This window comes from Talpa europaea, assembly GCF_964194135.1.
Source record: "Talpa europaea genome assembly, chromosome: 6".
Taxonomy (NCBI): Eukaryota; Metazoa; Chordata; class Mammalia; order Eulipotyphla; family Talpidae; genus Talpa; species Talpa europaea.
Genome location: NC_140072.1, coordinates 9,870,760 through 9,898,442, shown reverse-complemented (window position 1 = coordinate 9,898,442; position 27,683 = coordinate 9,870,760). Strand labels below are relative to the sequence as shown.

Sequence of the window (27,683 nt, the reverse complement as noted above, 5' to 3'; positions counted from 1 at the left end):
ACAACAGTCTTGAGACTCGGCTGTAAAATACTGTGATGTCCTTCTTGAGTGTACCCCCTTGTCCTCCTCTCGCTCTCACTCTGCTCCTCTGCTTTGCTTCCTGCTGCCAAGTCTCAGGAAGCTCTAGGGAGAGGCCACATGGGGAGGAACTGAAGCCTCTGGCCAACAGCCAGTGAGGACCGTGGCCAGCCAACAATCACGTCATTCCAGCTCCGTGGAACTTTGAGATATCTACACCACCCAGAAGCTTGACTACAACCTCACCAGTGAGCTAGAGCCTTCCAGCAAGGCTACTCTGGGATTCCTGACCTTAGAAACAGTATGAGGTAATAGATGTTCACTGTTTTAAACTGCTGTGTTTTGGGGTGATGTGTTAAACAAGAGTAGGTAACTGATGCTTCACCACCTTTCAGTTCCTCTTCCATTATTATCACATGTTAAAGTACTTAATTTTTTGTTTCTGTGGGAGGAAGGGTTTTTCTCTTTGGATTGCTTTTGTATCCTCAGTGTCTGGAAGAGTGTTTATTATGTAGTAGGTAGGTAGTCCATAAACATGGAATGAGTAATAAGTCTAAAAGTTTTATGTGAAAAGTAAAATGTTTCATTTTTATATACTGCTTTTAAATTATTGTGAGTGGTCTAATTTTACAGCCATACGTGCTTATAGTAGGCACTTTTGTGGGACATTTGCTTGCTCACCGTGACCCCTTTAAATGTAGCAGAGGGCCCTACTGTACAGGTACAATATGATTCCTAGCTCTTGTCACTGATAATTGAACCATTGCTAGAAAACAAATCCAAGCTGAGCCTGGGTAATTAGAATTGAAATCAAGAGAGTGAGAGGAAAGGGTCTCCCTGTATGTCACTCTGGAGAGGCTACACTGTACTGCAGTAACACCACCAAAAACTATCACAGAGGCTTATTTTTTTCTCTCAGGATGGTGGCAGGATGGTCAATAAGCTGATGTTAGCTCTACACATCTTATAGCAAGAGATGGAGAAAGAATTCTCTCTGGATTCACAACTAATTTTCAGATCCTATTTCCACTTTTATCTGGATGAATTCTTGCACTTGGAGGGGGATATCAATCCATGTGGGTTATGAATAGTGTATGCACAAGTTTGAAAGCTTTACTGAAGCAATCATGGCCATCGTGGGAACAGCAAGGATAGAGGGAAGGAATGGAAAACAATTAGGAGACTACTGGAAGTGTCTGGGTGTACAAGAATAAGTACTTCAACCACAGCAGTAGTGGTAACTCATCCAAGCAGAATGCAATCTATAGGGTAGCAAAGCCTTGCTCTGCCAAGTTATCTTGAGCAAGTTCATTTCTCTGTTTCATTTTACCTGTGGGCAACATGGGGATAATAATCCAGAGTAGATAAATCTGGAAAGATAACTTTTTTTTTTAAAGATTGGAACCCCTTGGTTAATATTTCTGACACAGGCTTATTTAATGAAATCAGAGACATAAATCATTTGACCAAGGCTCCAGAAGTGCACTTGCAAGGATTGAAAGTAATGCTGCATTAGTGGACCATACTGACTGGAATTTTGCACACACAATGAGCTGTGCATAAGTAATGAGGAACAACACCTTGACTATATCATGTAATGCCATTGTAGTGTAATCACTCATTAATTTTGTGTGTTTGTGTTTCCAGATTTTATGATCATATGTCAATACTGACTTAGTTGGGTTCCTGTGAGGATTAAACATGAGTTAATTCATGAAAGCTCTTAGTGCAGTGAGTTGCTTTTCTTAAACTCTTGTTAACATTTCATATTTAGGAAATAAAACTGCAAATCTGGAAAGTAATGAAGAACATGTATTAGTCTAATTTCCACAACTCATTGGATACTGACCACTGAGATGCTGCATACAAACAATCAAGGTTTCATTTCCCTGCAAGGGTGATTCACCAGTCTAGCCCCCCCGGCTAAAAAACCATATCATATTCACTATTGCATTTTTGCAGTATACTAATATATACTGAGCACTACTACGTGCCATTCGCTAAGGATCGACAATTCACAAGATGTTCGTTATTTTGCTAGGTGCAGAGTAACAGAGGCTGGCCATCCTAATGCCAATAAACAACACCACTTGAAAAGCGACCTTTCTGTGTATACGGGGAATAGAAGAAAGAAGATGTATAACAGCGGAAGGGAAAATAGGAATAACGTGGGATAAACGGAGAAAGGAAAATCAGAAGTCTACCAAGGCTGACTTCACAGACGAAAGGGGAGAGAAAGTTCCAGAACAGCTACCCCCCGGGGTTTCACCTTGACCCGCTGGTCCCAGGCCAAGGTCAGGCACCTCCCAAGCCCGGGCGCCCGGAACCACCTTTGGGCGCCGGATCCCCGGCGCGGCGCTGTGACGTCAGGGGGCGGGACTTCCTGCCGGGGGCGCCTTTCTTGACCGTCACGAGATCCAGCTGCTTCGGGGCTGACAGGTGAGCGGGGCCGGCGAGTCCCGGCGACTTGGCGCGGGAGCCGGAGTCCCTCGCCCTGCGGGGCCTCGCGGGGCCGAGTCCCGGCTGCCCTGGGCAGATTCCGGAGCCGCCGCCCAGCATCCCTGTGACGGTGCGGGCGGTCGGGGTCGGTCCCCGAGGCCGGGCTTCCGGGTCCAGCCGCCCGGGCGCGCGGGGGGCGTGCCGCTGCCGTGGGGCGCCGGGCCCAGGTCTTGGGGCGCCTTGCCCGGACGACGTGAGCAGGCGCCCCGACGGGCTCGCCAGAGATCGCCGTTCCTGCACCTGCTGAGCCGTCCGTGGCCGCGGGCGAGCCGTTTCCCACCCCCGAACCCCCGCACCCCCGAGCGGCCACCCGCGGGCCCTCAGAGGCCTGTCTGGGTGGGACTCAGTTTCTCTGCAGGGTCAGCCGCTCCCAGGTGTGTCAGGACACGCAGGTCCTTCTGAGAATCGACTCCTAGCCCAGTCTCTAAATTCGACACTTCATCAACTTGATTTAATAGTTCTCTGCGGCCCCCAAGTGAAAACGGAATTTATTCCCCTGAATTTAGACGGAATACTTGTGGGGAAACCAGTAGGTTTTCTGTTGTATCACTTGGCTTCGATTGTCCAGAAGCTAAATTTCTAACACATTTTAAAATTTGGGGTGTATTATTACAATAAAATGTGATGTAGTTGTTGGTATAAAAATAGTAAAGGAGTTATAAAAAAATCGAGGGCTTTTCAAATGAGAGCAATTCTGCAAGTTCATCATGAGTATGGAACATGTTTTGGTTTTGATGTTTCTAAAGAAGTGGCGATGGGTTTTTATGGTGATCATATAAGCTTGTTCTTCTGACCCAGTTGTGCACGCTAGAGAAGAATCTTACTGGATAGCATGGAGTCATTAAAATAACTATTAGGCAAAATGTAGAAGTCATTTAAAAAATTGTAAAATTGTACTTTCATGACCATTTATCAAGTAGGAGCAAGAGAGTCCTCCCAGGTGTAGACGGATGGTGCATTACACGCAGCCCCACTGCAACTTTCTCCTGCAATTGTATACTAGTTGTTGGTCAGATTCTATATTATCACATAAAAATTGGGAGTAATAATGTGACTGGAAAATAGGAAGTAGGAGTCAGAGATAGAATTAATTTTATCACTTAAAAGCCCCATAATCTTGACAAATAACAAAGAATATCCGGCTGTCAATTTCTTATTCCATTAATTCTGCTGCCTGCTTTGCAGAGGAGAGGATGAAAATGTACTTGGCAAATGAACCACCAAAAAAAAAAGTGGTTTTTATTGCAGTTGGTGAGATTATTGTCAATTCAAGATACAAAAAAATGATTACTTCCTCTGATATTCTGGAGAAAGATGCAGTAGACATAAATCTTATAGCAGACTGTAAGGAAGATTTTGTCTGTGCATCTATATTTATGTTGATTCACACCTGTATGTTTTGAAGCTTAAGTGGGGTTATGAGGCAAGCTTCCTAGTCCTTTTCCTCTCACTCCACTCTACCACTTACAAGTAAAGACCTAGCTAACATTTTTTAAAATTGATACAAGTATATATTCACATGAAGTTGCAAAATAATGTACATCTCCACTCTTGCCCTCTTTTCTTGCTTAGCTTATTTTGATAATTTCCAAGCTCACAAATCTTGTGGGGTTTTTGTCTTTCACAATTTCCCTAAAAGAACTACTTTAATCAAATCCCCAAAATCCCTTTAAAAACCGTCAGACTCTATGCCTCCAATATTTTCCTAAACTGTCCTGCAAAAGAAGAAAGGTTAATGCAATCATCTCTGACAAATTGGTTGAATCAGTTTTTTAAAGACTCTTTGTCCCTCTCTGAAAGGTTCAAAATACTCATCAGTGCTACTTGAAATATTCTGTAAAACTAAAACTTATGCACCTTTAACCTAATTTGACAAATTGTTTTCCAAAGTTGGCCACAACAATAACTCCCATAGCATGTCACTCTTCTTATAATGTGACTTTGACACTCCTATTGAATGAGGTCCATTTTTAATCCCCTTGAATATGAGTAGGCTTGTGGCTAACCTGGAAGTGATGCTTTGTGACTTCTGGGGCTAGATCTTACAAGTGATACAGCTTCTGATCCTCTTATGACAATTGCTCTTGGAACCCATGTGTGGAAACCTGTATTCTGAACAATTCCAAAATAGTCCATGTGGAAAGAACACAGAGAGCATGCATTTCTGGGCAGCAACCTTTCTGAGAACAATGTCAATTATCAGACCTAAATAAGAACACTTACAGGTGACTCCTGCCCTAGTGAATGTGTCACATTCAGCTAAAATTCAGCACTTTGTAGATTAGAAATAGAGCAACTTTTGGGCCTCCCCAGTGGTGCAGCAGTTGAGCGCTGGGTTGTGAAGCTGCCCACAGCCTCTGCAGCACCGCTTCGATCCCCAGCTGATTCCCTGCTGCTCCCCGGCCACCTGAGGAGGGTCCCACAAGGCGCGCAGACCTCTCCTGCTGCCCACTGCTCCCCTCAGCAGTGTACTTCGGTCCTTCTGCCTGCTCTGCTCCCCGCTCTGGCTCTGGTGAATTCTCTCACCCTCCCGCGCTTCTGACTGTACCCAGTGCTTGTATAAATAAATAAATAAATAAATAAATAAATAAATAAATAAATGAATAAATGAATAAATAAATAAATAAATAAATAAATCTTTAAAAAAAAAGTTTAAAAAAAAAAAAGAAATAGATCAACTTTTCTCTGCCCTTTTCAATTCCTGACCCACAGAATCCATAAGTATAACAAAATGTCATAAAAGGATCAGACTTTTTTTCTTTTATCTAGTTAGCATAGTCTATTTTTAACTTGTCACTGATATATTTGTGTTTAAATATATTCTTTTGCTTTTTGGAAGTTATACCTACTCCATATTCTCTGTTCATTTATATTTTCTATTTCTTTTCTATTTTATTTTTATTACACATTTTTGCACAGTTATCTCAGTGGCTGCTGGCATTTTTAGCAAAAGGCTTTTTTCTCTGTATTTCCTCAGCTGAACTAATTGTTTTCACTGGAAAGTTGTTTAGAGACAAGTTAGTCTTTCCTTGTTAGAACACAAGCAAACATAATTGTAATGTACATTTTAAAATTTTAAAAAATCCCCTAACTTAAAATAACTCCTTGGCTCACCTCTGTTATGTACCAAACATTTACTGTAGAGAGATCACCACCAACATGTTATTATTTCTTACAAGCCTAATTTAAAATAATAGAACCTAAAGCTTCTGCTGTTTGTACTTATATTTTGATACCACTTACAAATTTTGTATCTCTTCTATGGGCCTTAAAAAATTTCGCCACCACTTGTCCAGGCACTAAATATTTTATAAAGTGGTTTATTCCTAGTGACCAGAAATAGCACTAATTCATTGTCAATCAAGACTCAGACTCATATCCAGCATATGCTCTACTCTGGGTATTTGTAGGACAATAACACACCCCACAGCTTCCATTTGATAATATGTACTTTTGTCATTTTAGTTTTTGTCATTTGAGGAAGTTTCAAAGCTTCTATATAAATGATAAATAATACTAGTTATTGTTAGATATTTTTAATGCTTTAACTTTGAAAGGAAATTATCTCACTGCTTCCCTTTCAAGTATAATATAATTTAATTGAAGACCACCTGGATGTTGCAACAGCAGTTGCAAAGACAAAACTTGTCACTCGCAGTTCTTACCTGGATAAATAAAGCAAAATACTTACTGAGTAGACAAAGTACAGACATTATTTGCATGCTATAACTACTTTCAAGTGGTTTTGTTCTACCTCATTGTTCTCATTGACTGATTTTATAATAAATAAATAAATCTGAATCTCTACAAATTCATGCTGATCATATGCTCCCTTTCTGTCATATATATATTGTCTAGGTTTGTGTAAAATTTTATTAGAAAAAAATTTTCTTATTAAATAAAATATAATCTCACTAATATAAGCAGATGACTATATCTAGAAGTAAAACTTGCCTAAGTTGTATAGATTGTATCCACATTTGATTTTCTTCCAGCATAAATCTTGCAGCCTATCAAAACATTTAAGATTGCGTATAGCCTGTGACTGTAGGTGGGGCTATATAATCTTTTTAATAGTGCTATATAATCTTACAACACATTGTTCCTCCTTAATCTGATAGTTGTTTGCAGATGAGAACTACCTTGGATTCTTAGGTAAGGAAGATTTTGAATGTGCATACCTTAAATTTTCCATTGCTTTTCTTACATAACTATGGGATTTCTAAATAAGTTTGAAGTAAAATAAAAAGATGCTTTAGAAACACATATACTAAAACTCTGTGTTTCTCAATTGCATTTTGTCTGAAGTGCTTTAGAGTTGGAATTTTTTTTGTTTGATTTCCACTTTTTACAGACTATGCTTGAGTTTCATATCTACTTGAATTGTCATTAATTACTGGCTAATCAAACTTCCAAGATGTCATTTACTTGACATTGGTGGTGTTTATGAATTGAATATAGTTAATAACTTTGGTATCTTTTCTGATGAAAGTATTAAGTTTAGCCAGTGTCTGTCAGTGTTCTAATTTCATATTGTGTATAATGTAATTATAATACATAAATGTAATATTCCTAACACCCTATTAATGTCATAAGGCCTTTATAAATATACTGCGTTTTGTGACAGTTTTGGAGATTGGGCTATGGTGACAATTATTAGTGAACTAAATATCCATAAGCATAGGTGGGATGGCACTTTTATTTATTTAGTCAACAAGTATATTTTGAATGGAGAGGAGTCTTTACCTGTTAAGTGAGAATTTTTCAGTTTCCATGGGGTTTTTATTTAAGAAAATTAGTTTTAGACTTTCAGTTACATGTAGAGTTTGGAATGTATATTTATATCTCCTCCCTTCTAAAATTCACTAAATGACAATAAAATCATAATGAAGAAAATGGAAGAGGCAACATAACATCAGATAAGAGAAGTAAAGTTTTAGAAATCTTAGAAAGTAGATGGATAAAGCATAGCCAGCTTGGCAGAGTTAAGCAGTTTCAGTGGGACATAACGGTCGTAAGAGTGAACTCCAGTTTATTTTATCATTACCATCATGTTGAGTGTGTGTGTGTGTATACATTTTTAATGGTTCAATAATTATATAATTTACTTAACCATTCTTAGGTCCCAAATCTCTGCAGTTTTATAATTGGAGTTCTAAGTATTTTTTAAAAAATTTTAGAATTGATTCCTGAAAATTACCCAAAGTATATGCCTTATGAATATTGACTCATGCTGCCAGATTGCTTTCTACAGACATTTTCATTATTACCATCAATGTGTGGAGTCTCCCACTCCTGTCCATCCAAGCCAGCATTACCTTTACCTCATGTTCACTTGGCATGGGGCAGGTGGTGTTTGCATTGAATTTTTTACTACTGTGGTGCTGTGAGAGAGTGTGATATGACACGAACAGTAGGCAAACAGAGGACTGGATGAGGTATACCTGGCTACCTATGCCATTGCAGGCTTACAATAACGACAGGTGCTATGGATTTAGAAGACGAGATTTCCCTTACTTGGACACTTGGGAAGGTCTCAAGTAGGACATAGGATTTGAGCTGAGTCTAAGGTAGAAAAGATTAGAAGAGAAAGTTGGATTGACACAGGAGGGATGTTATCAGTCCAGATCCAATCAGGAGACAGAAACCACCTGAGTGTAAATGGTTATTTTTAACAACAACAAAAAATTATTAAGGTATGGTAAGAGAGAAACTTTACATTACTGTATAAAAAGAACTCCAAACAGTGCCCTAGGGCAGAGGGAAAGTGCCCTAGGGAGGGCAAACTGGGAACAGAGTTTAGATCTCAGTGAAGAAGGGGTGGTCCAGTCCTTTCGGTGGTACAGGAATTTGCTGGGTTGCCTGGACTAAAGGTGGCCAGTAGTCACTGTCTCAACAGGTGAGCTAAGACTGTTGGGAGGGTCTGTAGGGCTAGTTGGGGTGCTGCCACAGACAGGAGGTATCGGTGTTGGGAGGGCCACAGTCACAACCCTCAGGACACAGGTGAGTTGAGGCTGGTGGGTACAGAGGAAGTCTGGGCACTGCTGAAATGGGGAGTTGGTGAGGCCTCCCTCAGCAAGCTTAAAGCTCCAGTGGGCAGGGTAGTTCCAGGCTGTTGTATGGGACAAAGGTCTGCTGCTGTTGACAGTGGCTCCATCCTGTGCATGGGCTGAGGAGGGCATTCAGGGAGCAGCTGCCTGATCTGGGGCACAAGTCTATGTGCTCTAGGACTCTTGCTACATTGCTGCTTTGCCTGAATGGGCACCTGGAGAAAGTGAGCCCATGGCAGCCAGCCAAATGGTATAGAGAGTAGACTCTCATGGCACCCAGAGCCAGAGCAGTTTTTCCACCTTAGCACTATTGGCACACTAGTAGTACCCCCTCCCCCAACTGAGACTGTGAAAAGTCTCCAGTTAGTGACATATGTCTTCTGGGGATAGAATTGTCTCCAACTGGAATTCACTGCACTAGAGGGACCTTATGATTACCTGATAGCAGAGGAAAGAGGGAAAAAAGCATTCAAGGAACCTGCTGACAGAGTATATTGAAACCAGGAAAGAAAATCCTTTTCCTGCAGTGTCTCTTCAGAGCGCTCTGCTAAAGCTTACCATTAGGTCAACTGGCAGAGGAAAAATATTTCTCCAGAGGAGAAAATGAAGGATGGAATTTGGAGCTGAGGGGCTGAAAGTGGATGCGAATAAACATGCACAAAGGCCTGGTAGCAGAAAAGCCTCAGGACATTGGGGACATGGAAAGATAAGACAGACTAGAGTGCTGGCCCTTACAAAGCAGGAGGAGGAGAAAGAGCTGTAAGGGTGCTGAGTATTTGGGCCCTGGAGGACTCTGAATGCATGGAGGACAGCAGAGAGGAGGACAAAGAGGCTCCAGAAGTCTGACATGGGCTTGTGGAGGGGCCTAAGGAAGGCAGAGACAGAGATGAGAGGGATAAAAATAATTTGGGACTGCATGTTTGCATATATCATGATTATTATCTCATACCCTTTCTCCCCTCCTGCCCATTTCATAATTTAATAGCATATAATCTGCAATGGCATACTGCTTTTATAATGTGTTAAATATCCTTGCAGAGTTTTGGATAAGCGGACTAATAAGAGGAAAAACATAGACCATAATGGAGCTCTTGTCCTTGCAGTTCTGCGTGGGAGAGGACAAGGGCAAGCCATGAACTTGGCACTCTCGCCACTCTCCACCAGGTGAAGGGAGACGCACTTGTCTCACCGGGAAAGCAGAAATTGGTTACTTCAGTTTAGACTAGAGAGGAGGGTTGTAGGAAAGGTTGGCCTTATCTTGATTCAGGCCCCTCTTCCAGTCTTTTATTTTGCCAAAGATGTGTGTCTGTTTCTCCTTACTCTTGTGGCTTGTTTTATTTTTGCAATCCTATAATTCAGAACAGCTAAATAGCCTCCTATCACCTGTATCTCCTTGTTGGTATTTCTGCATAGGTATATTAAATTTGCCCTTTTTTATTCTTGAATATTGTAATATTCTCAAGGTTTTACATTTTATTGACTCTCTATGTTGTTTTTCCCTATAATTAGAAATGGACTCAGAAGTCAAGGAAGAAATTCCTCTGCATGAAGAATTCATTCTATGTTGTGGAGTTGAAACCCAGGTTTTAAAATGTGGGCCCTGGACTGACCTCATCAATGACCAAAGTGCCACCAGGCCTAAGTTGCTGATTTTCATTATTACTGGTAAGTTCAAAAGTCAGGATAAGGAAACCACATACTTACAGCTATTTCTGATTTCAAAGTGCTATTATTATTGTGCTATTCAGTCTTGCTAAATTCATGTATAAGTGAGATGAAATTTCAACCAGAATTCCAAAGGGATTTTTAAGAAGTGAAACTGGTAAAAATAATTCTGATGGTTATGAAACCAGCCTAGAAAATTTAGTGGGGAAAAAAAAGGGATTTGCCCTACCAGTGATTGAAGCATTAAAAAAAAAAAAAAAAAAAACCCTAATATAATACAATATAGTAACGAAGATAATAAATACAGTGCTGGCAGAGGGTAAAAGGGAAAAATAAAGAATTATCTGTAATCAAAAGTAGCAGGCAAATGTCAGAATTTAGTATTAGAGGGAAGACATTTCAAATCAATGCAGAAAGAATGAATTGTATAATAAATCTTTGGACAGTTGACTAATAACTTGGAAAGTTAGATTGCTACTTTATACTCAATACTCAAAAAAATTCCAAATTTATTGAAAATATACATATAAAATACAAAGCAGTGTCACCCACAGCTGCCACAGATGTTCTAACCCGGTGCTGATTCATTCCTCCTCCCTTGTCTCTAGTTGCACAGTGGCCAGTCCGCTGACCAAAGTACATCATACCACATTTGAGGACATTTTAATCCTATCAGCAAAATTAACACTAGCACCAGCACAAAAAGGAATTGGAACTTGCATCACTAAGTCAGAAGACAACAGAAGCAAAACCACAGTGTGGAAGAAAGAAGGCCACCACATATTACCATCAGGGCTAGACATTGATGACAGGTTCCAATAGCTAACATTTATATGGAAGTGTTTAAGTACTTTATATAAATTAATCCACTTAGTTCTCAGGTACTATGTATTATCCCCATTTTATGGACAAGGAAACCAAGGTCCAGGTAGGTTCACTAACTTCCAGAAGTTACACACTTGATAAGTGACAAAGCCAAGATTCCAATCCAGGCAGTCTGGTTCCCTAACCACTTTGCTACATTACTTCTGTAGCAAATGGAGGGGTGAAGGAAATGAAGAGAGCTGTGAAATTTGGCAAGGATGGCAGAGATGATATCAGTGCAACAAAACCATGTCATGTAATTGCAAAGAGGAGAAACGTTCCTAGCGTGAAAAAATAGATAAATTGATTGGAGAAATAGCTGGAGGTGGAGAGAAACTGGTAGTTTTGAAGGCATGATCTGAGAATCCATTTCACTGTCTTTTCCCCTTAAAGACATATCAGATTGATTCTTTGAAAAAGAATCATGCATCCATTCTGCTTCTCTTCAGCAAACCCATGTCTACAATATTTTTTGTATATTAAGGATTGTGCATTCCTCAAATACATAAGAAAAATCTCCATATATTAGTTGATGGTCTTTTCCCCAAAAGATCGAACTATACATGTTTATATAAATACTTGTGATAAATGATAAAGGCACTCTTAGTAGACTCCAGAAAGTTCTTTTTGTGAATGAGTCTCACACTGCTTCACTTTTGTGCAGCTTCATAATTGAGAGTCGTCAAATTTGGAGGGCCTTAAAAAAGCAGTTTTAAAGATTTTAGACTATTTGGATGAAAGTGGAAGCCCCCAAAGGAGTTTATATAGGTGCTGCTATGATTTGATCTGAGGTATGAAGACATCTCTGGGTTCTCTGAAGAGTGGCTTCCAAGGGAACAAGAAAAGGTAGAAGGCTGTGGCAGAAAGTGGGAAGAGACAAACTAGTGGAGAATAGAGAACAGAACTGAAATGGATTTTGGGAGCGAAGTTAACAAGTTATTGGTGAATTGAACGTGAAGAACAGGGAGAATGCTCAAGAGAGACTTGAGTATTTGGTTTATGATTGGTGCTTCTATTCACTAAGTTGAGGGACAGACAAGAAGAATTTACTGGAAACAGCTGGAGAACAAAGCAAGAGCAGAGATTTTCTGCACATTCCTAGACTTAAAGTATGAAGGATATTAAAATTGACATATACCTGAAAATGTTACTAGATTTTTGGAGGAAAGTGTGAGGAGAAGGAGGCCCTTCTTTACCAGTCTACACATTGTCTTGGCTGATTTTATCGTCTTGGGTCTTTGTTTCTTTTAACCTTGGGTCTTTGTTTCTTTTCTTAGGTAACCCAGGTTTTTGTGCCTTCTATGTGCCATTCATCAAGGCCTTGTACTCTGTAACAAATAAACGCTTTCCAATTTGGGCCATCAGTCATGCTGGGCATGCCATGTTACCCAAAGACAAGAAGATTCTTCCAACCTCAGAGGGTATGTGTTTATTAACATCTGCTTTCCTTCAGAATGGTAGGTTTCTGGAAGGCCTAAGAGCTACAGCAGTGGAAATCTCTGCTTGTGACATTGGGCCAGCCCGTGGTGCCACAATTTGGTAATTTACGAACTTATAGAATCACTCAACTCTTCTGCAAGTAATTTTCTGTAAGTTTTGGGCAGACTGAACAATCTGTCTAGGACTTGTCTTCTCTGTTTACCAATGAGTAATCAACCATCGATGTATTGATCATGTACTGTATGTCCAGGATTGTACTAAGAGGAATGGTGGGGGGACGCATTGTAAGTCATGGTCCTTACACTGGAGAATTTTCACTCATATTTACAGATTTAGTGACTAACTCTGATCTACTGACCATGTGGCTACCTAGGAGTAAGGGGAGTGTGGGTTTGAAAAATTTTGTGGAGTAAATGGGTTTTGACAGTTGAGTAGATTTTGGTGGTATTTAGGGCTGTAGGGGAGCTGCAGAGTTGAGAATAGTCAGCAAGTATGCTACTGGTAGGCAGGGCCAGGTTGGGAGGAACCTTGAAAGCTGGAGAGGAAGTCAGGACTCTGTGTGGTGCCCTGCCAGAAGGAAGCCTTTTAGTGGAGAGAGTCGAACCATAGAAATACAGAATACCTGCTTTTAACTTATGGGTATTCTAGCATGTCCATTCTTCTAAGAAATGAAAAATGAGAGGAAACAGAAAAATATAGCTTAACTACTTCTGTAGACATCCCATTGAAGGGTCATTTGTACTGGAGGAGGGGGTTGCCCATTAGTTAATTTGCAGTTGGAAAGAAGTAGCTGCGGCTTCATTCCTAGTTTACTCCTGATTCTAGTGTGCCTCCTCCATGGCCTGAGCTTCCAAGGCTAGGGAAAACTATATGCAGGTAGGGAGGGAGAAAGGAGCAGATGATAGGGGAACTCTCTCTACTAATCTGTTCAAATTTTCTGTAAATCTATAACCATTCTAAACAATAAAAAAATAAAAAGCAAATATTGATCTTTTTTAAAAATTAATATTTATATTTTACTTTTTATCATTGTATTAATAAAACATTACAAAAACAATAGACCAGGTGGCTTAAGTAACAAGAACTTATTTTCTCATGGTCTGGAGGCTCTGCCCAATATCAGGGGTTCACTAAGTCAGGAGGTAGGGAGAATCCTTTTCCTGGCTTGCAGACAGCCACCTTCTCTTTATGTCCTCACATGACAGAGAAAACAAGTCATTAAGCTTCCTGGTGTCTCTTCTTTAGAAGGGCTCTTATCTTGTCGTGAGGGGCCCTACCCTTGTGATTTCATCTAACCATAATTATCTGCCAAAGGCTTTGAAACAGTGTAAACCCAGGGGAACCAACGTTGACTCAGTTGGTGGGTGCTGGATCCTTGTCCACTCACTATTGATTGCAGGACACGACCCAAAAACACACAGTGTGAAACAACAATAACAAGATCTGTTTGCACAGGAAGAGAGAGTCAGAGAGAGACAGCATTCACAGGCTGGCACATGGCCAGATGCACCCAGATAGCATCTGCTGTGCAGAGACCAAGGTCCAAACTGAACCTGCATGTGGCAAGCCAGCAGCTTCTCCACAGACACCCCCCCTTACCAGCAGTTTAAGTCCCAAATGCCCTCACCGTACAGTGGCCCAAGTGCCAGCAGTTCAACTGCCGAAAGCCCGTTTCCTATCAGTCCCCACTCAGGGTGGAGTATGAAAAGCTCTACCTTCTACGATCAGTTGTCTGGCTTGGAAGTTGCTCCTCACTGCTGCTCTGATAGCTCTGTCTCCACATACCATCACAGTGGGGGAAGGGAGGTGGGGTGGAGCTGGAGCTTCAACGTAAGCATTTTAGGGAACACAAACATTCAGTCCACAGCAATCGTGCTTCAAATTTTTTATTTGCAGAAATGTGTGTACTGACATTCCAAACTGATCACGAGTGTGTGTCAGCATGTGCACTTGGCATTGCACCTGAGCAATAGTGAAACATACAAGTTCAAAACATTTTTACTACATTTTGTTCCAATTTCAGTAGCTGCCTTTGGTCCATCCTCAGAATTGTTACCTGATGATTTTTAGGCGGTATTCCTTTGAAGCCTTAATCCTATTGAATAGTGAAGGAGGGAGAGTTTCCATTCTGAGTAGAATTTCTTCCCATATTCATGAATATCCGTGGCTGTGTTAAATTTTTTATTCGAAGGAATAATTGATAGTTCAGAAGTGATGCCTATTTTTATCTATACCCTATTTTTCGTTGCTAACTGAAACATATGTTCAAGACACAATAGAGTTATTACAAAATTTCGGAAATAAATCACCTTCATGCACACACACACCAGGTACTCTTTGGCTGTCTAGTTAGTATGGAATTTGGTTCTCTTTGCTTTTCCCTCCTGAAGCCATAGTTCCAACTCTTTATATATCAACTCGCTGTGAACACATCCCTGGCTCTTGACCTCTTGTCTTAATTCTCACATACGGTCGTGTAGATCAGCTTCTCAAAACTGTTCTGGTTCTGGTTCGAGAATCTTGTGTTATTTTAAATAGACTTTAACATCAGAGACCAACCTTAATGGAACTTGAGCCATTTTTCCCAATTTCACTTACTCAGTGATTTTTGAGGACTTGCTATGAATTGTCTCTTTGCCAGCACTTAGGTGAAAACACATCTGTGCTTGAAACGAATCTGTTGCACTTACATTGTTTATTGTTAGGTAATGTCGTCGTCATCAGACTTCCTATGTCTCCCTTTTTAAGACAGACACGTGTAAGATTGCCCTTGTCCCAGCAAACTCTTGAATTTGCTAAATAGTTTCCACTCTTAAGTACACAGGCGGTGGTAGTGAGCACGTCCAGACCTTATTTCAGCCTTCAGTCATGCAGATTTCTTCTTCTGCCACTTCAATCTACCTTATGGTTTTTAACTTCTGTAATTATCTTCTATTTAGAATTATAGCTGTTGGATTCAGTGTAATCCCTATGCAAATCCTTACTAAAATTCCAATGGCATCTTTTATAGAAATAAAAAAATCTAAAATTCATAGGGAACCACAAAAAATCCCAAAGACTATGTTGACTAGGAAGAATAAGTATCACACTTCCATTCCAAACTATATTATAATCAAAACAGTATGGTGCTGACATAAGAATAAACCAGTGGAACAAAATGGAGAGCCCCAAAATAAACCCATTTGTATATCGTCACCTGATATTTGACAAGGGTGTCAGGAATACACAGTGGGGAAAACATAATCTCTTCAATAAATGATGTCAGGAAAACTGAGTATCCACATGCAAAAGAATAAAACTGGATCCTTATCCTAAACATTACACAAAAAAATTAACTTGAAATGGTTTAAATACTTACATTTAAGACATGAAATCATAGAACCTTCAGAAGAAAACACAGGGAAAATCTTGACATTGGTCTTGGCAATGACTTTGGATATGACATCAAAACCACAGGTAACAAAAGCAAAAATAAACAGATGCAACTTGATCAGACTAAAAAGCTCTGCCCAGCAAAGGAGACAATAAAGAAGATCAATGGGAGAAAACATTGGCAAACCGTTTGTCTGCTAAGGGGGTATTTTCTAAAATATACAAGGGACTCAGACAACTGAATAGCAAAAAGAACAACCCAACTTAGCCTTATTAAAAAATGGGCAAAGCAGCTGAAAGGACATTTTTCCAAATAAGACCTAGAAATGGCCAACAGGATGTAAAAAGATACTCAACAGTACTAATCGTCAAGGAAGTGCATAGCAGTACTGCAATGAGATTCACCTCACACCTGTGAGGATGACTATTAGTAAAAAGGCAAGAGGTAACAAGTAGGTGAAGGTATGAAGAAAAGAGAACCCTTGTGCACTGTTGGTGGAAACATAACTGGGCACAACCATTATGAAAACATATGGAAGTTCCTAATAATGTTCAGAATAGAACTACCAATTCATCCAGCAACCCCATTTCTGGGTATATAGCTAAAAGCAGTAAAATCAATATGATGAAGAGATTTGCATCTGTGTTCACTGTGGCATTATTCAAAATATGTGCTTAATTCTAAGAGAGAGGGGAAAAAAAAGTATTCATGAACAGATGAATAAAGAAAATGTGAGGATCTATATTAAGGGATTTAAGCCTGACACAGAAAGACAGATACTGTGTGATCTCACTTATATGTGGAATATTTAAAAAGTCAAACTTACAGAAGCAGAGAGCAGAACTGTTGTTGCCAGAAGTTCAAGGGTATGGGAATTGGGATGAAGTTAGTAAAAGGACACAGATTTTCAGCAGAAAGTTTGATTAAGTTCTGGGGATCTAATGTACAGCATAATGATTATAGTTAACAGTACTGTGTTGTGTGATAATGCTGTGTTGTATAATTGGAATTTGCTAAAAGAGTAGATATAAAGTGTTTCCACCAGGTAACAAACAGGTAACTGTGTTTTCCCCAGGTCCCAAGCCTGTTGATGGCAGTGTGCCCAGTTAGGAATGGGTACACATCACTAGTCGCAAGTTCCACACATATTTCCCCCCACCAGGGCCCCCATTTATGGCAGGGTTGGCTCTTGGTTCTTAATATGATTGCAAAATGCACTTGTGCAAGAAACCATCAGGGAGATGCGCAAGCACCCCTGGGGGTGACAGAATTGAGGGGGCAGGAAAGAATAAGAACAGGTATCAAGTTTCAAGGGTTTACCTTCTATTGGCTAATTTAAAGCATATGAGCTGGAAGTAGGGCTTGGGAAAAGATAAACAGGGTCACTCGGGCAGGCAGTTTTGGAGGTTACCCAAGTTTCTGAAAGTGACCTTCTTGGGTGGGTGGAGACGGCCTAGTTCCTTATCTGGTTGTCTCCCTACTGCCTGTGTCATGCAGCTGGCATGTTTACTCAGGATGGGTGGCTTGGAAATAGATGCTTGTCAGTCAAAAGCATCATGCCAGGAACTTACATTCTACTGTGAGGTGACAGATGTCACCTGAAGTTAATTAAAACTTGATTGTGAAAATCATTTTGCAGTGTGTACATATATTAAATCATCACATGCACTCCTTTTAAAAATCACATAGTGCAACCTAAATATATACCATTTTTATTTGTCAATTCTGCTTCAGTAAAACTAGGGAGGAGACCTGAAGAAAAATAATGGGCACATGAGGTTTTATTATACTACTCTCTGTATTTTTATGTATGTTTGAAAGTTTCTACCATTGAATAAAGAAGGTTTTTTAAAAAAAGAAAACAATTTGAGAATTTTAGAAGAAAAATGTATTCATCAAGTCCCATCTTGAACCCTTATTTTTCAATGAAGGAAAGAAAGTGTGGTCCAGCTGGGCTAGGTGACCTCTGCTGGGGGCGGCAGGCCCTAGGTAGGAAGCCTGTATTAGGTGCTTTGGGAAGTCATCCCAGAAGGCGGGTAAAAATGCTAATGAAACCTTGTTGTCAGGCTAACTTTAGCTAATAGATAAGCTGATTCTCAGATGAGCCCTTCCATGGTCACAGCTTAAACCCAGACTCTTTCCCTATTGTGACTTGTAAGGGAGCAGGATACATGGAATGTGAATGAAATGGCGGAACTCACGGCAAGTCCTTTTGTAAATACTCAGAGTCCCCATCCATTGTGTGATTTGTGTGTGTGTGTGTGAGTGTGTGTGCATACAAACATGAGCACACATGCCTTTCTGACTTCAATTCACTGTGTACACTTGACCCTTGAACAACACAAGGGTGAAGGGTGCCAACCCCACTGCAGTCGCAAATCCAACTGTAACTTCTGAAACAACTGAGAGCCTGCTGTTGACCAGAAGCCTCACCAGTAACATAAACAGTTAACCTGCAGTTTAGTTTGTATGTTATACACATTCGTAGAATAAAGTAAGCTACAAAGGAGAAAGTGTTATTAAAATCATAAGGAAGAGGAAATGCACTTCTCGTACTGTAGTGTGTGTGGACCCGCACAGTTCTGGCCTGTGTTCAAGCTGATCCTGGGATCACATTTTCAGAACCATAGCCGTCGATCTTCACCATTAATCACTGGTCAGGAAGACTAGTAGAAGCTAACTGTTGTGTCTGAATTGCTAGAGAATGTCTTTAATTCTTGTTTCAAATTGACACCTTATGATTTATAACTTTATCTTGAGATTGCTTATTGCTTAGTCTCTGTGTGTACTGTCGAGTTAATAACTTAGTAATTAGAGTCTGGGTCCTTTGCTCCCTAATGAGAACAGTGCCACCTAGAGGCATCAGCCCACAGGCCCGCCACAGGGCTGAAGGAAGCTGTGCTTTCAGAGGGGTGGAAGGGCAACTCATCCTCATCAAGGATTTATGACAGCCTCCTAGATTGTTAATGTGTGGTGCCGAAGGTTTACAAAGAAATGGAAATTCTAGTCTCCACCTTTGAAGTTAGCAACTTCCCATCTGTTTTCTGAGTAGCCCAAAAGTTTTGTGAAGGGTAGTAGTGCTCTGGGCCCACTATCCTGCCTCCCCACCCCATTCAACCAAAGAGTTCTGCTTTCATCTGTTTTACATATTGGAGGTTATGTTTGCAAACACATGCTACAGTAGATTGCTTTGGGTAGGCAGGATGGATATATTTTTCATCATCCAAGATTATTGTTCTGCAGTACAGGTTTTCTGACATGGAAAATACGGTGTGAGAAATATGTAATCACTGAGAGAAAGGATATAAGCTATAACCACACGTCAAATGTTAAAAGTATGTTTTGCTTCATATTAGCACATGTTAAAATTATGAACAGTTGGAAATAATATTCTAGTTGCACCACATTATCACAATCATAAATTGAGTATAATTGGGAGAACAGATGTCACCAGTGTCAGAAGGGAGTTACTCAAGGGGGGAAAGTGTGAAAAGAAAATTTGAGGAATTAGAAGTATAAACGCTCTCTGGCTTTAATTTACCAGAGTGAGCTTGCTTGATGGCAGATTCATTATCAACTGTTTCAAGTCATTTGTTCTAGAAGTAGAACATAAAAGCTAGAAATCACAATGGTTTAGTTTCAGCTGATAAAACATTACCTTAAAAATTTACATGGTCTTTTAACTAATGATGCATTTGGGTCATGCTTACCCAAAGAAACAAGAAGCCACTTCTGTTCTAAAACTGAAAGACAGAAAAACCAGGAGTGCTTTCTTGCCAGGTCTGTGACTAACAAGAAACACGGTGGTAAAATGGAAAGACTGGGAGAGTGGAGGGCAGGGACAATCAGAAAATCAAGTCTTCAGCTCACAGCCACTGGAAATAAACAATCAAGTCTCTAAGTAGGCGGGCAGAAGCAGAAAAGCAAAGGGCAGAGCAGAATAGAAGTTGGGATTCAAGCACGTTGTTAAGTGTCTCAGAGAAGACAGAAGTAAGAAGCCCAGCAGGATGATGGAGCACAGCTCTGTCGTTAACACCTTCTAGACAGGCTGATATCCCCCCTCCTGCCCTTGGCTAGCTTCTCCCTGCTCGCACATGGAGACCAGACTCCCTGAAGATGTTCAGCATCCTAACGATCTAGCATCAACCTTCCTTTCTAAACTTGTTCCACCTCCCCTTATCACCACAAATAGCCACATAACTCCCAGCTGTGTCCAAAAAAACACCTCGCACTTTCATGCCTTTTGTTTTTGTCATTTGCTGTAACATTATGTTCTCCTTGTTGACCCCACCCCTCCTTCCCCTCCACCTCACTTCCCATGCTTCTCCCATTGAAATCCTTCATACATTATTGGTTTTAGTCAAGTAGAAAGAATAACTTGACAGCTTTGGTTTTCACCATCTGTTTGGAGAAAAATCATTAAGAATTACTTTATAAAGCGTATGTTTAGGTTTATAGTTTTGTATTTAAGGAAGATGGAAGTTTTAAATAGAATCATAGAATGCCTGCCTCCCGTCCCCTCACTGTTGGTTGCATACCTTAAAGGTTGCCAGAACTGCACCAGTGTTTAGCAAGAGGGAGTGTACAGAAATGCTCAGGTTGCTGAGGACAGGTGAGGCCTAAACTGTGAGTGTGCTTTGTCATCAGCTTAGTAAACCTGGACAGTTGTGAAAGGAAGTCCTTTGGATCGGTGACGTGGGTCTCATCTGCTGCTTTACTAATGTGTAACGTGAACCTGGCCAGAGTCCTTTGGGACTTTTGTATTCCGTGGGAGTAATGAAGAGGTGAATGGTGGTTGCCCCTGAAATATTGATTCTAGGAGCAGCATCTCAAAGCATTCCTCATTTTGAAAAAAAAATATTTTAAAAAATGTTTCTAAATATGGCAAAGTTTGAACAATTGTGTAATAGTTCAAGATTCTCTGCATCCTCACAATGGGTACTTAACACTTTGCCATAATGTGTTCAGTGTTTTTGTAAAATAAAACTATACAAAAAAAATTTCCATGTTCTTTGTATCCCATCTTCAGTTCTGCTATCATGAATTAGAGGAAAGACTTTGTTTATGAAGTATTTTTATGTTTTTGGTTACATATTTAATGATGAAAAACATGATATTGTTTTGTATATTTTTAAATCTTAAGGAGTATACTGTATATTCATCTTGTTCAGAGCATTTTTTTAAAATATGAAGTGCTGTTTTTAGCCTTTTAATCTCCACATGTAAGTTGTTTAATTGAAGTTATTAAGCTGTAGCTTTGAAGTAATGATAGGGACAGGATGGAAGAGTTTATTGGTTAAGAAACTTCTGATATGAGATTTCATTACTTTATGTCAACTCACTGCTAGCAGAAGGCTTATGTGGCGCTGTCCTCCAGCCTTTTTAGTTTGTGGTCATAGATGACTCATAAACTCTGCTTGCGTGAAAATATATGCTTAGATGTGTTCCTTTATATTCAGCGTGTAGCTGGTTAGACCCAGACATGTATGTGTTAGACTGTTACGCTTACGTTCAAATCCACTGTTACATTTATGCATTTATAGTAATGTCGTGAAGAATATTTTTCTAGATTACTAAGGTTACTTAGAGAGGAGCACAGTTCTTTTATGAATCCAAAGGGACTTTACCTTTCTGTTGTAATCCAATAAACTCTTGTTCTTTTCTCAAAGAAATATTTGAAATATATTTTTGTGTTTTATAATTGTGGGTTTTTAAAAAATATGTTTCCTGTTTTTAGACTGAACAACTTGAAGACAAAGGGAGCATATTGTATTTGCATCTATATTTTCACTGTCATGAGATAGTCACTGTTTTCTGTCAGAGTGCTGTCAACTTAGTTCTTATGAAATAGAAGAAAATTATAGTTCTCAGACTCACCCGTGTATTGAAGTTGTAAGGGCTACATAATATTTCAGTCCAAAAGTGTCAAAGTTCTAGTAAATGAATTGATCAATTTAAATAACTAGATAAAAAGTAAATGTGGAGCTCTGACATTATGCTTCCTCTGTGAGCTACTTAGGAGCAGATTATATGTACCTTTTGAAATCAACGAGAATCAATAAACGAGCTGCAGTGTGTATTCCATAGTGACGGGTTTTTCTTTTTTGCCTTTTTTAAATTCCACAGAGATGGATCGAAGGAATAGGACAGTTTCTAAAGACATGTCAGTGTCATGTGCAGGACCATATATATTGATAAAAATATGGTGATTTGGATTGCGATCTATCAACTCAGCAGTTCATAATTGAAAAACAGATCATGTCTAAATGCACTTAGTTAATTATAACTTGTAGAACATCTTTCCTGTAGAGAGAATGCTGGAAATCATTTCCATTTTATCATTCTTCTGATTTGGATACAATTGAATGCAATTTTTGCTATATCTTATGGATAGTAAGTTAATGATTCCTGGCATTATTTCAAAGTATATTTTTTTAAATAGCAATAAAAATATAGAGTCAAGTATATATAGTCTCTTATCCTCTAGGTTTTGCTGGTAAAATGTCCAAATAGACATGTAAATTTTCTCTATCATTGATTATTTATTTATGGAGGTACTTTACCCATTAATCTCATACTTCAGTAAACTCTTAGCATGTTGAGCATTGATCTTGAAAATCATCTGAGCAATTCCCAGAGGTTTAAAGCCAGATTTATCTCAAATATCCTTTTGGATATTCATTTGAATTACAATGGTCATTAAAGTTCCTCTGAAACATGATGTTTTATGACCTTATTTCTAATGTTTTAAAATGTTCATTACATCTAGCTATTTTTCTTTCTCTTTGCTCTCACTATTTAAATGTCCTTGGTATGTATGTATGTATTTGTGAGGGCTTAAAAGACAGGAATTGAAATAGCTTTTATTTCTCAAACAGATCACACAAAACACTTTGTGCTGTGTTCTCTGAAGTGCTGCACAAACAACATCCCTAGGAGGCTAGCATTGTTATCTCTGTGTTATCTGAAGAAACTGAAGCCAGGTTAAAGGTCTTGCCCGAGTTACAAAGTGAGGTGCTAAGCTGAGATTTATACCCAGACGGATCTGTGTCCAACACCCAGGATCTTTGTACAATGCCACATTGTTTCGTGAACGGATGAGTTCAACATTTTCACATGTGTGTTTTGAGAAATAAAGAGCTTGGGTTGCAAATATTACAGATGGTTGTTTTTGAGTATCACAGAGCAATAGGAGCTCTTTAAGGTGGCGACATCAGAGAAGATATGTTGAGAGTTGCAGGATATAAACTGCACACACTTAACTATACTATTAATTTGGAGGCTCTGGAGCCCTACGGAAGGCTGATTTCCAGATCCTGTTTCCTCCCAGTTCCATGTATGCTTAATTTGTTAAAATGAAGAATGAGTCATAGGCCAAGGCAGAACATGACAAGCCTGGGACATCAGCAGTGCCACAGAAATAGGGAACTAAGCTTCACTGGTCAGGAAAAAGCTCTGAGTAACTGTGTGCCAGCACTGGGGAGAGAGAGAAGCAAGAGAGAACTGTGTAGGAGTATGTTGGGAGCAGTGTGGTGGGATAAAAGTGGGTTGTTGTGGAAACTTTACCTACTGAGTCATGAAATGATGTCTCAGAGGAGATCACACTTGTTGAGAATTTGAAGGATGGAGAGGAATTAGCCAGACTGAGGAAAGGAGCTAACTATTGAAGAAAAAACAAATCCAGCACGAACTGACAAACTGAAACGCAGTCCTTTGTGAGTTTTCCATGCCTTTGAAATGAGCCACATAGTTTGTATCAATACCATGCAGGTGTTTTGAAGGCAAGAAATTGAGTATTCCCGTGATTCAAATTTTAGGTAGTTAACCTTGTGATATTTTGAAGTACTCCGCCCACCCAGTCTTTGGGGTCGTGTATATATTTTCATAGGGAAAATCTGTTGAAGTTTCCTATAGTCGTAAAATGTTAGAGCTGGCAGCATCCTCAGAGATCATCTTGTTAGTTCATGTTTTCACTCAATGATAATACTTCCTGTGTGCTAACCACAGGGGACGTGGAGGTAAAAAGATGGACCTTGCCTTGGAGGTGCTTTCAGCCTAAGAGGAAACAGTTACTCAAGCGGGATCAAGTGTTACTGAGTTGAGTACTGGTTAAGCACAAAGGAAGGCTTATTCCTTTTTCTTGAAGATGAGCTCAAGTTATAATTAGATCTTAAAGAATCTAGAGGACAGTTCATTTGTGAAAGGAAGATAGGATATTTCAGGCCAGGACTGTGCTGGGTAAATAGAACAGTTCACAACATTTCTACTTAAGTCTTTCAGTCTGAGTTCTTTAAACAAACAAACAGATTATCCAAACAAGTGAAGCAGAGTAATGGATTTTCTTGACTGTCTTTCAAGGAATGTAACTTGGCCTACCTAGTGGTTCTTGATATGTAGGCCTGGGACCAGCAATACCATTTCCTACAAAGTTAGTGTGTGCTCAAATTTGAATACTATTGGCCTGAGCTAACACAGGGTAGTGGAAAGTTTATGGGTTTTGAGAATAGGGAGACGTGGATTTAAATAGCACTTGTCCCATTTACTACGTGACTCTGAGTCTATCACCTAAAGTCTGTGAGTTTTGTGGGTTTTATTGAGAGAACAAAGATAAAAATGCTGCTTTTTAGGGTTGTTGTGAAACCTGACTGATGCAGTTTAAATAAAGTGCATAACATCAGAGGTGGCACATTGTAGACTTCAAATAAATGGTGACTGTTATTATTGTTGCTATTCCTTTGGATATTTTCCCCAGTAATTACTGAGTGAAAACATGCTCATATTTTTGCTTTTAGATCCCAATGCTCAAGAAGTTAAAGACATCTATGGACTCTGTGGTCAAGTAGAACATAAACTGGCTTTCCTGAGGACTCATGTACCCAAGGACATGAAACTTGTGCTCATTGGTCATTCAATAGGCTGCTATATGAGCCTCCAGATTTTGAAGCTTGCCCCTGAACTTCCAGTAAGTATGCTCAGGGAGCAACGGCAGGGCCTTGGGTATGCACCTGTACAAATCCTCCACAGCTTTTCTTTCCTCTTTTTCTCTTGTTTAACTGATCAGTCGAACGGAGAGGGTATAGTTGGCGGCTCTTTTTATCCTCTCCATTTTACTTAGGTCTCCTTGTGTAGTCATGAAATTCCCATAATGTCAAAGAACAATGCTGAGGGAGATAGGAATCTTCTAGAGGAATGCCTTTTTTTTTTTTTTTTTTTTTTTTTGGTGGGACCCTCGCCAGCAGCTGGGGAATGAACCGGCGCTGCAGAGGCTGCAGGCAGCCTCGCAGCCCAGCGCTCAACCGCTGCGCCACCAAGGGAGGCCCTAGAGGAATGCCTTTTAATCTAAGGTTTTCTGGAGTACTGACGTTACATATAACTTGCTGCCTTTTATAAAGGAATACTTAAGGGCAGTCATCAGCTAAGACCTAGACAAGAAGCTGTCTTTGTTGGGAGAATATTTTGCAAATATTATCACCTCCTTTCAAAAGGAAAATTAATTGGCCTTATCATCGGTGATAGGCAAAAACTGTCTTTGTAGAACACCAGATCTTTCCTAAGTCTTAAGTCTCCATCCTTATCTGCTGTTCTGTGGCTGGGCAGCCTTATTGCAACATTCAGTCATTCACAAGTACTTACTGGGTGCCACAGTGTGCCTTATAGTAGGCGAGACGCTGGAGAAGCAGAGACCTATTAAAAGTGCCCAGAAAGCTGATGAACTGCGCTTGAAAACAAAGCAGAACCTCATACTGTCACTAACATACACCATCAAAAATGATCCATTGAATGGATGTGATTCACGATATAATGTTTCTTTATGCAACAAACATATGTTAAACACTTGCCATGTGTCAAGCCCTATGCTGTGCTTTGAGGACATTCCAGTGGATAAAATCATCTTTGAGGTAAGACAGCCAGGTCTCTAGAGGAGACAGAGCAACCCACAGGTGTGATATCTACTGTCTGATGTAAGCCCAGGGCATGGGGGAGTTGAGGGGGTGCTGGGTAGCCTGACCATCTGAATGTGGGATTGGAGGTGATTCCTCTATGGAATCTGTCTTAGTATTTGGGCTTTTCTCACTGTGTGATCAAATATCTCCGTTGGAGTCTTGGAGCTCACTAGAAATTTGCTCATTTCCCTACCAGCTTGTCACATGTACTTCTTACTCATAATTGCCCTTGGAAAAAGTACAACTATATCCTCCCTGGGTGTGGTTTTTAATACCAAATGGAGATCGTTAATTTCCTCCTATTGGATATAAGAAAATACATTTTTCATTTCTAAGCATGAATAAATTCAAGATGACATTCCATTCACTGTATTATTGCTTCTTCTCTCTCCCCTAACCCTAGATAAAGTATCTTAATCCAAGAGTAGACTTTATTTTTGTTTTTAGCATTTTTCATGTCTTCTGATCATTTTTATGCCCCTAAATCTCCTGTGGCACTGTTTTAAGGTCACCATCTTTACGGTGTCCAGCTCTGCCACATGATGATTCTGTCAGCACAGACGCAGTGAACCCTAGTGCCGGTTCAAATACTTGCTGTCCTACTTTGCCTGTGTGACCTTGGACAAGTTACTGAGTCTGTACTTCAGTTTCCTCATCTGAAAATTGGGGATAGTGAGATATTTAGAAAAGATTTTTGTGAGAGGAATTATATGAAGAATTAAGAGTAGTGCATACAACTTAAAAGTTCCATGTAAGTGTTAGCTGTAATGGAAGGTAATTGTCACTGGCTCAATTATTAGTTAGCTATTATCTACTGCTGTGTAACATATTGCCCCAAAACTTAACAGTATACCCCAGTACCTTTTCTCTCACACTTACTGTGGGGCTGCAATCTGGTCATGATTTCTCTGGTCCTCTGCTTCAGGGTTCTCAAAAGACTGTAGTCACGGTGACTCAGGGCTGCGGTCGCCTCTGAAGATTTGAATGCACAAGCTCACACCATAGATGTCGGCAGTACTCAGCTCCTCGAGGGTTGTTGGACTGAGGGTCTTGGTTCATCCCCAGCAGTGGGGTGGAGGCCACCCTCAGCTCCTGTCTAGGAGCCTAATCAGAGCAAGTGTGGGAGAAGAGCAAGAGAAGGAGTCTGTTGGCAAGACTTTTGTTTCTTAGCAGCAAATCAGTAGGTCCGATCCACACTTGGGGGAGTGAGTGACCCTGGAGCATGAATAGTAGAAGGCGAGGATCACTGGGGTCCATGTCAGAAGCTGCCTGTCCCCACCACCACCACAGTCAGGGTTTCACTTGGGTTGTAGTACATCACGTGTAAACATAAATATATAAATTAAACACCAATTTATATTCTGATATGGGAAGTGACTTGGCTCTGTCAAAAAATATAGGAAACTGATATGAAGTACAATTTTTGGCCTTTAGTTGTTCCAGGTGTTTTTAAAATATTTTTAAAAAAAAAAGCATCGGCCTACTGAAAGTAATAATAGCATTATTGTTTGTGATGGTTAATTTTATGTGTCAACTTGAATGGGCTAAGCCCTACCCAGATAGCTGGTGAGTGTGTCTGTGACGGTGGTTCCAGAGGAGATGAGCATTTGAATCAGCAGACGGTGTGAAAAAGATCCCCCCTCACCAAAGTGGTGGACACAGGCAACAAAAATATAGAGGAAGGGCAAATTCTTTCTCTCTTCTTGAATTGGGTGACCCATCCTTTCCTGTGGCGGGGCCTAGGTACTCCTGATTCGTAGACTTTGCACTCTGGGCTTATACCAGCAGCACCCCCAGTTCTTAGGCCTTCAGCCTCAGACTGGGAATTAC

The 27,683-nt window shown here is 40.0% G+C and overlaps 1 protein-coding gene across 3 annotated transcripts in view; it reads left to right on the top strand.

The window, feature by feature from the left end:
* Positions 1–10,078: 10,078 nt before the first annotated feature.
* LDAH (lipid droplet associated hydrolase) overlaps positions 10,079–27,683 on the top strand; it is a gene marked incomplete at both ends in the record, with an annotated part of 66,010 nt that continues 48,405 nt past the window's right edge. For 2 of the 3 annotated variants that reach the window (XM_084235812.1, XM_084235813.1), the window contains 3 exons: positions 10,079–10,232; positions 12,374–12,517; positions 24,702–24,871. In XM_084235812.1, the coding sequence (XP_084091938.1) occupies positions 10,079–10,232; positions 12,374–12,517; positions 24,702–24,871 (468 nt within the window). Of the gene's footprint in view, positions 10,251–12,373; positions 12,518–24,701; positions 24,872–27,683 lie in introns of all 3 variants that reach the window. The other variant, XM_084235814.1, reaches the window with a different exon arrangement.